The sequence below is a fragment of the Myotis yumanensis genome, unplaced genomic scaffold (assembly GCF_028538775.1).
Source record: "Myotis yumanensis isolate MYYU_CA2020_CCGP unplaced genomic scaffold, mMyoYum1.0.hap1 SCAF_19, whole genome shotgun sequence".
Lineage (NCBI taxonomy): Eukaryota > Metazoa > Chordata > Mammalia > Chiroptera > Vespertilionidae > Myotis > Myotis yumanensis.
In genome coordinates this window covers 17,832,924-17,845,696 of record NW_027223770.1, presented here as the reverse complement: position 1 = coordinate 17,845,696, position 12,773 = coordinate 17,832,924, and the positions used below count along the sequence as shown (strand labels likewise).

At 44.7% G+C, this 12,773-nt stretch overlaps 1 protein-coding gene across 1 annotated transcript in view; it reads left to right on the top strand.

Moving 5' to 3' along the window:
* PRDM10 (PR/SET domain 10) overlaps positions 1-12,773 on the top strand; it is a 79,800-nt gene that overhangs the window by 33,414 nt on the left and 33,613 nt on the right. The window contains exons 4-7 of the mRNA XM_070399382.1: positions 458-517; positions 7,801-8,026; positions 9,630-9,871; positions 11,604-11,807. Coding sequence (XP_070255483.1) covers positions 458-517; positions 7,801-8,026; positions 9,630-9,871; positions 11,604-11,807 — 732 coding nt within the window. The remainder of the gene's footprint in view (positions 1-457; positions 518-7,800; positions 8,027-9,629; positions 9,872-11,603; positions 11,808-12,773) is intronic.

Here is a 12,773-nt window from a genome sequence, read left to right as displayed (position 1 = left end):
AAGAGTTGCCATGGCTGCGTGTGCAGTACTCTTCTATATTTTTATGTATGTTTATCATTTTCATTTAATTGTAGGTCTCCTCCTTGTGGTTCACGGTGTTAAGTGTGAGTGAATGCACCCCCGTTCCTGGCGTGTCTTTTATGTTTTCATGACAGGCCTTTTAAATTAGCCGTGACATTCAGCCTCAAGAGAGGCTTTGCTGACGAGTAAAATGTTGAAGTATGTTAGCCAGTTGAGATGGTTAGCCTACACAGCCTCTTTGGTGCCATCTGAATGAAAGGCTTTAGCTAAATGTAAGATTACTATCGTTATCTTCTTTATTAATGAAGGATTATTACTAGCTATAAGGGAGTTAACTCTCCCACGAATTGGTGCTTAGCAATAGGATAATTTTTTCTGTGTAGGCGAGCTGTCTAAAGATCTATTGATAAATTTATTGTTGTTTTTTTTTGTCTAGACTCTGTTTACAGACCCCAGCCAGGTAGCTTATGTCCAGCAGGATGCTACAACTCAGCAGGTAATGAGTTCCTTTTTGCCTCTTTGTTGTTGTTTGGGATAATATTATGAATGTTACCATTCCCTGGAATGTTCCCCAACCCTCTGCACTGTGTATTCTCTTGAATGTGTGCTTCTTATATAGGAAAGTCAAGCTGATGGCAGCCTTCATCATTCTAGCTTCTGAAAAACTGAGATTCTTTTCGGTTATCCTTTAAAACATTTCTTTCCTTTCACCCATATTTCTAAGATAGCCTTTTTGACTTTGAGGGGTTTCCTTGCTTTCCTCCAGATTGTGAAAGTGATAAAGAAGGTGCAGGAGCTAGATGTTGTCAGTCTTACTCCAAATAGTTTTATTTTCATGTCAGGTAGTATGATTAACTTAGCCACACCACTGAGTGTCTCCAGTGATTATTAAGTACATTCTCAATTGGTAAGCACTTTCTGCTTTTGAACTTTAAAAAAAAAAAATATATGTTTTTATTTATTTCAGAGAGAGGAGGGGAAAGGGAGAGAGAGAAACATCAGTGATGAGAGAATATCACCCATCGATGCCTCCTACACTCCCCCTACTGGGGATCAAGCCCCAAACCCCCAGGCATGTGCCCCAACCAGAATTGAACTGTGACCTCCTGGGGTGTAGGCTCGATCCCCAATGGGGGCCATGCAGGAGGCAGCTGACTGATGATCCTCTCTCATCAATGATGTTTCTATCTTTCTCTCCCTCTCCCTTCCTCTCTGAAATCAATAAAAATATATTTAAAATATTTTTAAAAAGGAAAACAACGATAATAGATTGAAATACATTAAATATATTTAAAACCCATAAGCTCATACTGATATTAAAAGCAGTAACTCATTGGTCACTTTTTGAGGATGCTAGGGGGCCACTACATTCATTATTTAGGAAACTGGTAAATGACCAGAAAGAATACGGCCTTTCTCCCCTGAATGTACTCAGGTAAACAATTACTCGATGAGGGAAATATCTTTTTAGAAGCATTCCAACTAATAAATAAAGAGGGGAGGCCTGGCTTAGAATATCACCATTTTTCATCTTTAATGAAATATGGTCCTAGGCAGTGATCATTAACAATAGTCTGAAACCATCAGGAAAAAGCTGACGAGGCACTTTATAACGATGGATCAACCTGACCCTCTGAACATTGTTAATATCATGAAAAAGAGAGAACCATTCATTATAGGCCTCCTGCTGTTGTGTACCTTCTACTTCATTTCATATGAAGTATTCTCTCCCCAAATTGAGCCTGAATCTGATTGAGTCTCTGGGTTCTGCTACCAGCTTATAGGAAGCCTGGTAGACAAAATAGAACAAGTTCAGAGACACACAAGGATGTGGTCAGTGAAGTCCATACTGTGGGAAACTGTCAGGCAAAAGGCCTACTTTCTTCCACATATAAATTGCAAAGGAAAAGAAGAGGAATGGAGATTTACAGATTAAAGGAGACTTTGGACAAACCAGTTGTAAAAAAAAAAAAAAAACGAGACCACTGGGGAAATCCCAACACTAAGTGGCTATTTGATGATATTAAGGAATGATTAACTTTTTAGATATGCTAATATATAAAATTAAAAGTTATTTTTCTATAGACTTATCTACAGAACTATTTACAGATGAAAATGAACAATGCCCGAGGTTTGCTTCCAAATAATCTAGTGAGGGAGAAAATGCGTGGGAGAGCAGTTGAAATAAGGTTAGCCGTGAGTTGATACTTGAAGCCGAGTGATGGGTGTGTGAGGTGTATTATACTATTCTCTCTATTTGACATATGTTTAAAATTTTTCACTCTAAGTGGGAAAGTTATTTTGACAAGATGCCCTAAACAGCTTTTCAGAAGGTGAAAAAATTTACATTCCTACCAACAATATATGAGAATGCCCATTACCACACACCCTTCCGTTCTTTTAATATTTTGCCAATCTGATATGCAAAATGGTATTCTGTTGTTTTACTATTAAGGCATATTTTAATTAGAAATTGTGTTGCCATTTGCACCTCAAAGGGCCCTTCATCTTCTTCAATCTCCAGAAACAATCTGTTTCATGTTCTGTACAAAAGGAAGGTTGGGCTCAGATAGCGCTGTGAACAATGACATCACAAGGAAGTGTAACCATTGGCCTAGCATCTTTCTTTATTACAGCTTCCTTTCAACCCTCACGGTTTTTATTCCTGGCTATAACACCTCATTGATTGTCAGCTTATTCTGTGACCTGGATAAATTCCGGATAGAGAGTTGGATGAGCATTTAACACAGATGATAAATGCTTCCCCCCCCCCCCCCCAAGCCCCCCCCCTTAGCAAAAAGGTTCCTATTTTCAGTGGTGGCAAAACCCATTTGAAGCCTTTTTCTTTCTTTTTTTTTAAATATTTTTTTTTTATTGATTTCAGAGAGGAAGGGAGAGAGAGAGATAGAAACATCAATGATGAGAATCATTGATTGGCTGCCTCCCGTGCGCCCCCTACTGGGGGAGGGGGGTGGAAATCGAGCCCCCAACCCGGGCATGTACCCTTGACTGGGATCGAACCTGGGACCCTTTAGTCCGCAGGCCGACGCTCTATCCACTGAGCCAAACCGGCTAGGGCTGAAGCCTTTTTCATATGTGTCTTCCCTCCTCCCTAAGCAAGGCACCCGCGGTCTCCAGACCCGGAAGCACAGTCTCTTCTTTGTTTCTGAAAATGAGCATGTGAGGAAATATGCTGCCTGGTCATTGGTCTCGGGAGGGCCCAGAAGCCTTCTGTTGCGTTTGCTGCTGTCCAGTGTGGCTTCCTATTTCACTCCTCCCATAAATTGCCTCCTGAACCGCATTACATAGTTTCAGAGGTAATTACAGAGCGAGGCATTAAGTGGGACGGAGAACGTGCACCAATAAGTTTAACAAACTCTTTTTCCTCCTACCTCCCGTGTTTTATTGTGGGTGACAAAATGCACAGGATTAAAATACTTTTGTGTTGAATTCTCTTTCTGTGAGTATAATTGCCACTCGACCTTGCCTCCTGGCTGTTGTCTCCGGAGCAGGGGTGGGTGCCTGGTGGCTCTGGGATTCAAGGTTTATGTGAGGCTCACCTCCTCCGTTGCTCCGTAGGGGCCATTGTCATGTAGTGGAAAAAGCAGAGTCAGAATCTGAATTTCATCTCTGCCACTTAGGAGCGATATAGTAATGTTACCTGGCCTCAAAGGAATTTAAAAACATGCCTAGCTCCCAGTAAGTGTCAGTTGAATTTGAATTAGTTTTTAAAAAATATGTTGTTTTTTTAAATTGATTTCAGAGAGAGGAAGGGAGAGGGAGAGATAGAAACATCAATGATGAGAATCATTGATCAGCTGCTTCTTGCACGTCCCCTGCTGGGAATTGAGCCCACAACCCAGCATGTGCAGAATCGAACAGTGACCTCCTGGTTCCTAGGTCAACACTCAACCACTGGCCAGGCTGAATTTGAATCATTAATTGAACAAATTTATAATCTATGCCTACTGTGTGTTGAGGTCTGTGCTCTCTGGAAATAGACAGTATGTCCCTAGCAGTGATTGTCACGGACCCTTTTCATCCCTTTTTAGCAGTAGTTTGCACGATTCTGCTGTGCGTTCAACCTCTGCTTTAACATCAGTCTTTCCAGATAATGCTGAAGTGTCGGGCCTTTTCTTTGCCACAGTCTTTTAGGGGAGCTCAGCGCGGGGGAGGAGAAGGTTGCTGGTACTATTTTAATGTCAGCTTTCTCAGCAGTGGCGAGAAGCCAGCGGTAACCTTGCCCAACCACAGTCTTTCTAGCAGCATCTGCGGGGGAAATACATCTCCGCTCCACTGGAACGCCTCTGAATTGCTGAATTCATTCTTTGAGGTTGGCTCTGCAGAGATATAAAGAATTTATGAGGAGCAGAGGTGGATATATGCTTTGGTTTGTTCAGTGTGTGATAACATTCATCACTAACACAGGCATAAAATTTAAGTGCTTAGAATAAAGCGCGACATTGAAACTGTGCTCTGAGATAACAAGTGGGAACACAGCAGCTTTGCTGGAGGACCAGGGGCGGCTGCGAGGGGAGGCGGCAAACGCAGTCCTGCTGCCAGACAGGAGTCCCTACTCTTTTCCTTGTTCAGGCTTCACTCGGCGGGTATTTCCTTCTGCTTTTATGGAAGCCGAAGCTGAAGCAGCCCCCAGCATGCTGTCCTCCCACGTAAAGCTTCTAGAAGGCCCTGAGCTGCAGAGGTGGGATCCCATGTAGGAGTCAGGGCTCCTGGGTTACAGGCATGCATGTTAAAACAGGCAGGCACTGTTGGCGGTAACTGATTTTTATCTGCTTTCTGGAGCCTGAGCATTTTATTTTATTTTTTACTTTTTAAAATATTTTTGTTGATTTCAGAGAGGAAGGGAGAAGGAGAGGGAGATCTAAACATCAGCGATGAGACAGGCAAATGAATCAGTTCCCTGCTGCACACCCCCTACTGGGGATCAAGCCTGCAACCCGGGCATGTGCCCTCACTGGGAATTGAACCTGGGACTTCTTGGTCCATGGGATGACGCTCAATCCACTGAGCTACACCGGCCGGGCGAGCCTGAGTATTTTAAACGTTGGGCAATGATCTTTTTAAAAAAAAAAAAAAAATTAATTTTTTCTTTATTGATTAAGGTATTACATATGTGTCCTTATTCCCCCATTGCCCCCCTACCCCCCTCCACTCGTGCCCTCACCCCTCCTCCCCCCCGTGTCTGTGTCCATTGGTTATGCTTATATGCATGCATACAAGACCTTCGGTTGATCTCTCCCCCTTACACCCACCCTCCCTTGCCTTCCCTGTGAGGTTTGACTGCCATACCGTCAGGCTCTGTAAACACTCGCAGAACTTCCTCGTTATAGAGTTTAGGAAGCTCTTGCACTTGGTGCACAACTGACCAACCACGGGTGTTTCTGTGACCAGCAGCCCAGTTCCTTTAGGTGCCTACAGGGACTGGTGTCATTTCCCACGGGGCCGATATATTTTCACAAAGTAATCTTCATTGAACATATAACATTCAGCAGTCTTTTACATATAATGTTATCTCAGTCCTTACAGAATTTATGATAATAATATATGATTATTAATATTAAGCACTTACTAAATGCCAGACACTTTACTACTAGCCTCATATGCATTATTGTTTCATTTAGTCCTCACAACCTATTGGTGTAGGTTTATTGCTATGTCCATTTTACAGATAAGGAAGCTGAGGTTCAGAGTAGTTTATTACCTTGCCAAGTAGGGGGCCAGGATTTTAATCCCCATCTGTCTGACGCCAAAGCCCGTGCGCTCTGCTTCCCTGAGCGGCAGTTGGAGAGTCCAGGTGGACTCGCAGGAAAACGCATAGCATTGAAAAGCAGGTGGTGTTTGGCAGCGGCTACGAAGCTATGGGGCTTGCCAATGTGTGAGAGGGCAGAATCTAGCTTCTAAAAGATCTTGGCAGACTGGAAGGACAGAACAAGCAATAAAAGGAAATTGACTGGAGAGAAATGCAGAATCCTCTCATTTGAGTGAAAATCAGCTGTTTAAGTTCTGAGGAAGAGAGAAGTGGATTAATAGCTCTCTGAGAGGGAAGAGGGGCCTGGGCATTTAATGATCTGCAAATGTGAGATGGGTCAGCAGGGGAACAGAGGCCATCATAAATGCTAATGCTACATTCAGACAGATAAGGAATCCACCGGGGAGCCCATGAAGACAGCAGGATGCAGGGGGGGCTGGAAGTTCGGCCATGTGAATGGATTAGAGGCTTTGGTCTTGATGTAGTTGAAGAACTGTCTTCAGGTGTCTGGAGAGGGAAGATGTAGGGCCCGTCCAATGCACGGGAGATACGGACAGGGACATCTCCACGCCACAGAGACCATCATTGAACTCTCCAGCGGGGTCCGGCTGCCCTGGGAGGTGCTGACTGGGGAGCAGAGGCTGGGTGACGTGGATGGGATTCTGTGCCTCCAGGTGCCACAGGAGGTCAGAGCAGAGAAGTCAGGGAGGGCTAGAGCGTCAGGATGGGTCATGGAGAAACTGGAACGTGATGTCTGCTTTAGAAGATTGGTGTGGGAAGAGCATTCTGGGTGAGGAAAACGCCAGGTGGGGAGATAAAGAAAAAGGGAGTAGACATTCAAAAAGAACTTCCTGTATTTATTTATTTATTTATTTACCCTCACCCGAGGATATTTTCCCATTAATTTTTTTTAAAGAGAATGGGAGGGAGGGGAAGAAACGCACAGAGAGAAACATTGATGTGAGAGAGACACATCGATTGGTTGCCTTCCACAGAATCCCGGGCTGGGGATTGAGCCTGCAATTGAGGTTCGTGCCCTTGACCGGAATGGAACCCGGGACCCTTCTGTCCGAGGACCCATGCTCTATCCACTGAGCCAAACCAGCTAGGGCCTTGCTGTATTTATTAAATTGTAAGGGGACATGGCTTGAGTGTAACTTAGGGTTCGTTGGGACTAGTTGGGCAGGAGAAATAAGATTGGGTAAAAGGAATCTGGGTGGTCTGTAACCCATGGCACTCATTTAGGTGAGAAAACTCTCTGAGGGACCTTTTATGTTCTGCCAGCAGATTTGGTAAGGTGGCCTTAACCCAATACATGACCCAAATCTCGTCTTATTTGCAAAAGACCGACTTCAGCACGCTGAAACACATAGACACCACTTTCATTCTTAAGACATCAGCCTCTCTGAGGGGTAGGGGGAGAGCTGCTCACCATGGAGTTTTACCAACTGCAGGTTGCACCGTGTGCTTAGTTTGAGAAGTGAGTGGTGGAAGGTAGGTAAAATCATTACCTACAGTGCTGTGGCCGCCCTGAAAAGGCGGGAGGGACCCCCACCCAAAACTGAGTTCAGAGGTTGAGACTGATGATACCACATGCACACCACAAGGCTATGAAAGGTCTGCTGCTCACATCCCTGCAGTCCCAGGGGAGACGGCAGGCCTCTCCAGCAGGTTGGAAATGGCTGGAGGGAGTAAGGAATGGCTCAGGGTTTTGTCGAGATGGAGGGTTCGAGAGCACATGGTCAGGTGCTGGTGGGGTTTGAAACTCCTGCCAGTATCAAAGGAGGGAGCACCTGGGACTTCTCCTCAGCTTGCCCGGATGTGGGGCAGAAACAACAAAAATGAGGGCAGACTCTGTTTACAGCCGATGGATGGAGATCACTTTTCCAGGGCCTAGGAGGGGGCTAGTGTGAAGACTACCTGCTCCTGCTACCTGAATGTCACGTGTGTCCGTGTCTACAGTAACTGTAAGGGAACGTGTGCTAACTTTGTCATGCGACTTTGTCCAGGCCTCGTTGCCGGTGCATAACCAGGTGTTACCTTCCATCGAGAGTGTGGACGGCTCGGACCCTCTGGCCACTCTGCAGAACCCTATGAGTAGACTGGAGGCCAAAGAGGAAGAGGATGAGGATGAGGATGAGGACACAGAGGAAGAGGAGGAGGAAGATGGTGAAGACACAGACCTGGATGAGTGGGAACCGGATCCCCCTCGGCCCTTTGACCCGCACGACTTATGTGAGTACCAGCGAGTTCTCCTGAGTGAGGCTTCCTGTGTGGACTGTGCTCTCTGCTCCAGGGCATCGAGCCTCAACTTGGACATGTGCCCTGACCGGGAATTGGACCCTGACCTCCTGGTACATAGGTTGACACTCAACCACTGAGCCACAATGGCTGGGCTCCCCAGATTTCTCCTTGGACCTTCCTGGTGATGGTGGTAAAGCCCGTTTGCATGGGGCCAGAGTTCACCTTCATGTCCAACAGAGAACCACCTCTTATGTTTTTCCTTGAATGCATGTGTTTTCAAGGCCACTCCTTAGTCAAAATACGCAGAAAGTCACTTTCTATTATAGACATTCGTATAAAGTAACTCTTCACTATTGGAGAATTATTGAAATTGGAAATTCCTATTTCCTAAGCCAGATCATCACACAGCCAGAGTTGGTAAAATATGATTGGCTAATTAAATTAGCTAAGGGCCGTGAGTGTGATCTCTGCGTGGTCCAGTGGCTATATATACATCATTCTGACAGTTAGCTGACAGATGGGTGCTACGGGGAGAGAGGCAGTGAGTGCGGATGCTTAGTGTAAACTGATCACTCAGAGAATGAGCCAGCGCGTCCTTTCCGGGTGGGTCCGATTGTGCCATCCAGGTAAATGAAGGCTGGGATGTTAAATTCATTCATTTAAGCATTACCTTCATGGAGTGCATTGAACTCTCAAACTGCACAGTACGCTCTCTGTTTTCGTTCCCAGACAATGAGATTTCTATAATTTCTTTTGAAAAAATTGATTAACTAGTATTGCTGGGTTTTCTTTTTAACAGCTTTATTGAGACATAATTTATACACTATAAAGTTCACCTTTTCCATCTCATCAGATTTTATAACATTTAGCCTAATAAGCTCTTCTTTTTTTCTTTTCAGACATATTATAATTGATTTGTAAATTTAGTGGCCACTATTGGAATTAATACCAGTAGAGAAATAAGTCACAGCCACGGTCTGCATATTATTTTTGGCAGGCGTAGCTGATTTCTGCCTGATTTTAGAGGAGAAGTTCAGGATTTTATTGGCCTATGAAAGCTAATATATTACAATTGAATGGGTATTGTAATTATAGGAGTTAATTGAATTTTTGTCTGAAAACTTGGGGGTTTTTCAGCTTAGAACTTTTTAATTGATTTTTTTTGGGGGGGGGAGGGAAAGAGAAAGACAGGGAGAGAGAAAGAGAGAGAGAAAGAGAAACATTGATCTGTTGTTCCACTTCTTTATGCATCTACTAGGGGCCCGATGCACGAAATTAGTGCAAGAGTAGGCCTTCGCAGCCCTGAGGGTCTCACCCCTCGCAGCCCCGGCTTTGTCCGGAAGGTTGTCCGGAAGGTCGTCTGGATGGTCATTCCCCTTTTCAGCCGTTCGATCAATTTGCATATTATGCTTTTATTACTATAGATGGGTTGATTTCTGTATGTGCCCTGACCGGGGATCAAATGCGCAGCTTTGGCGTATCAAGACGATGCTCTAACCAACTGTGCTACCCGGCCAGGGCTCAGCTTAGAACTTTTTACCTGAAATCAAGTCATGTTGAAAGATCTGACTTGCGGGTTTTCTGTTTGTTGCAGGGTGTGAGGAGTGTAACAATGCACACTCCTCAGTGTGCCCGAAGCACGGCCCCTTGCACCCCATCCCCAATCGTCCCGTGCTCACCAGAGCCAGAGCCAGCCTCCCCCTGGTCCTCTACATTGACCGGTTCCTTGGAGGTGTGTTCTCCAAAAGGCGCATCCCTAAGCGCACCCAGTTTGGCCCCGTGGAGGGACCCCTTGTCAGGGAGTCCGAGCTGAAAGACTGTTATATTCACCTAAAGGTAAGCTATGCTTTATTCGTAGTTCATTCTTGTTCTTATTACTTGTAAAAGGCACACATTTTCCTACTGAGTCTCCTAACCCAGCTTCATTGCAGTTGATTGCTAAGGCAGGACATGACCAGCTCTGAAAGGTGTCGATGTTAGGGGCTGTATTAGTTGGCTAGAGCTGCATAACAAAACACCAGTTAAATGGCGGAAATGCATTTTCTCACAGTTCTGGAGGCTAGAAGGCCAAGATCAAGGTTTTGGGGGGTTGCTTTCCTCTGAGGCTCCTCTCTGACGTGTAGAGGCCGCCTTCTTGCTGCCTCTCTGGTCATCTCTCCCTAGAAGGCTGCCCTGGTGTCTCTCTCTGTGTGTCCCAATCTCTTCTTGTAAGGACACCCGTCAGGTTGGGGTAGGACCACTCTAATGACCCCACTTAAACATAACCGCCTCTTTAAAAGCCCTATCGACAAATGCAGTCACATTCTGAGCTCTTGGGATTTAGGTCTACAACATATGAAGTTTTTTTGTTTGTTTTTGGCGGCGGGGGTAGGGGGGCGGCACATAATTCAGCCCATAACAGGTGCTCTAACACCTCCCCCTCAAAATGATTAGAACACAGAGGATTGTGTAAACCACGGGTGGGGAACGTCCAGCCCTCGGGCCGTATAAAGCCCGCAAAATCCTTTGGTCTGGCCCTGCCCAGGCAGCAGGGGTGAGTTAATTAAATGTTTGACCAAATAGAGCAGGCTAATTTTTTTAAAAAATATATTTTATTGATTTTTTACAGAGAGGAAGGGAGAGGGATAGAGAGTTAGAAACATCGATGAGAGAGAAACATGGATCAGCTGCCTCCTGCACGCCCCCTACTGGGAATGTGCCCGCAACCAAGGTACATGCCCTTGACCAGAATCGAACCCGGACCCTTCAGTCCGCAGGCCGACGCTCTATCCACTGATCCAAACCGGTTAGGGCTAGCTAATTTTTAAATTGATAATATTGTATGACCTGCGAATGAGGTTACAAATATACAAATGGCCCTTGGCAGAAAAGAGGTATCTAAGTACCAAGAATGTTTTCAAGAAAATCACTTTTCAATTTTTGAAACTGATGTGGAATCTTTTTGCTAAAGAATAGCTCACTGTATGTTAAAGTATATTTATACTGATCTTTTTTTTTTAACATTTGACGCTTTTGCTTCTGTTTAACCCCTTGGTGACTGCCTCTTTGAGAGCCACTCTGGAGAGCCAAGAAAGGGCAGTGGGAAGGAAAAATATTTGGGGTGTGTGTTTTGAGAAATTAGGTGCTGTCACGGGGAGATGTTCTTTGGTAAATGCTCTAGATCTCTAAGAAAGAATATTCCTTTATAAAGAGAAATACAGGCTGAACATTATAAATGAATACAGTTGAATCCCAAATGAAAGCCAGTTGTAATGAAATGGAGAGTATTTTGCTTGCATTTTCTGGCTTATTTGTAGCATTTTTTGATGTGTTAGTTAATGATAAAACATCATCAGAAGCTATACAATCAGGTTGTTAACTTTGAGGTTTTGCCAGGTCATTCTCCTATAGGTGGGTCTTTGGAAGTATCCTTCCCCTTTTATATTTGGCAAGACACAATTCCAGGAGCTATGCAAAGGGGAGAATCGGGACATATGGTTTAATCTTTCATTATGATACTAATGCAGAGCATATTGAAGATTTTACTTTTGTTGTTTGGTGTGGCTTTTAACTTTCTCTTCGGTTGCAGGTTTCCCTTGACAAAGGGGATAGAAAAGACAGGGACTTGCACGAAGACCTATGGTTTGAGTTGTCTGATGAGACCCTTTGTAACTGGATGATGTTTGTGCGTCCAGCCCAGAACCACCTGGAGCAGAACCTGGTGGCTTACCAGTATGGCCATCACGTGTATTACACAACAATAAAGAACGTGGAACCCAAGCAGGAACTGAAGGTACGGAGCTGCCTCAGTGGGGGCTCTGCTAGGAATTGTGATTAATTAATGCTTTCCCTACCGCCCCCCCCCCGAATTTATAACAGCAAAACCACAATCACCTAAAAATCCAACCACAGGGTCATGGCTAAGTACATTTTAGAATACAGACTTTGTGGAATAGTATCCGCAGTTAAAAATGAAGTCTCTCAAAATTAATATTTTCATATTGCTAAAATAATGTTCCATAACAATGATGTATGATTCATTCATTTAGGGATTAATACACGGAACTCCTACTGGTTTCAGACACGAGGAAAAGGTGGATGGTTCCCTGTGTTAGGAAACTTGTATTCTAGATGGGGGAGGTGGGGAGGGGGGAGGGAGGATGGGCAAACGATACCAAATAGTGGTGAGCATTAGGGAGGAAACAAATGGTGCAAAAAAAGCAAATAGTAGGAACGGGACCAGTTTAGGTCGCTGGAGAGGGAGGGCCTTGCTGAAGAGATAATTAGGCCGAGAACTAGCTAACAAGAAGGGGCCAGCAGTGGAGCAGGGTTAGTGGACAGTGAAGAAAAGAATCCAGCATTCCCAGTGGTGAAGCAGCAAGGGCAAGCGAAGGTTGGGGTGGGAAAGAACTAGGCATGTTTGAGGAACTGACCATGGGCCTCTTGGTTGAAGAAACAGTGAAGTAGAGTGATGAGAGCTGGCATTGCTTAGCAAGGTAGGACCAGATTATGTGCCCTTAGGAGGCTGTCAAGCATGTCAGGTTTGTCACCAAACAAGAAGCTGTTGCTGGCTTTTAAGCACGGGAATGGCGGAATCTGACGGTGTTTTAAGAAAAGCACTCTAGCTTCTGTGTGGAGAATGGGCTGGAGGGAGCAAGAGTAGAAAAGAGGAGGCTCATTGGCATGAATCTAGTGGCAGAAACAGATGAAGAACATCCGAGCAATCGACAGTTTTTGCTAAAGGATTACAGAAGAAAAC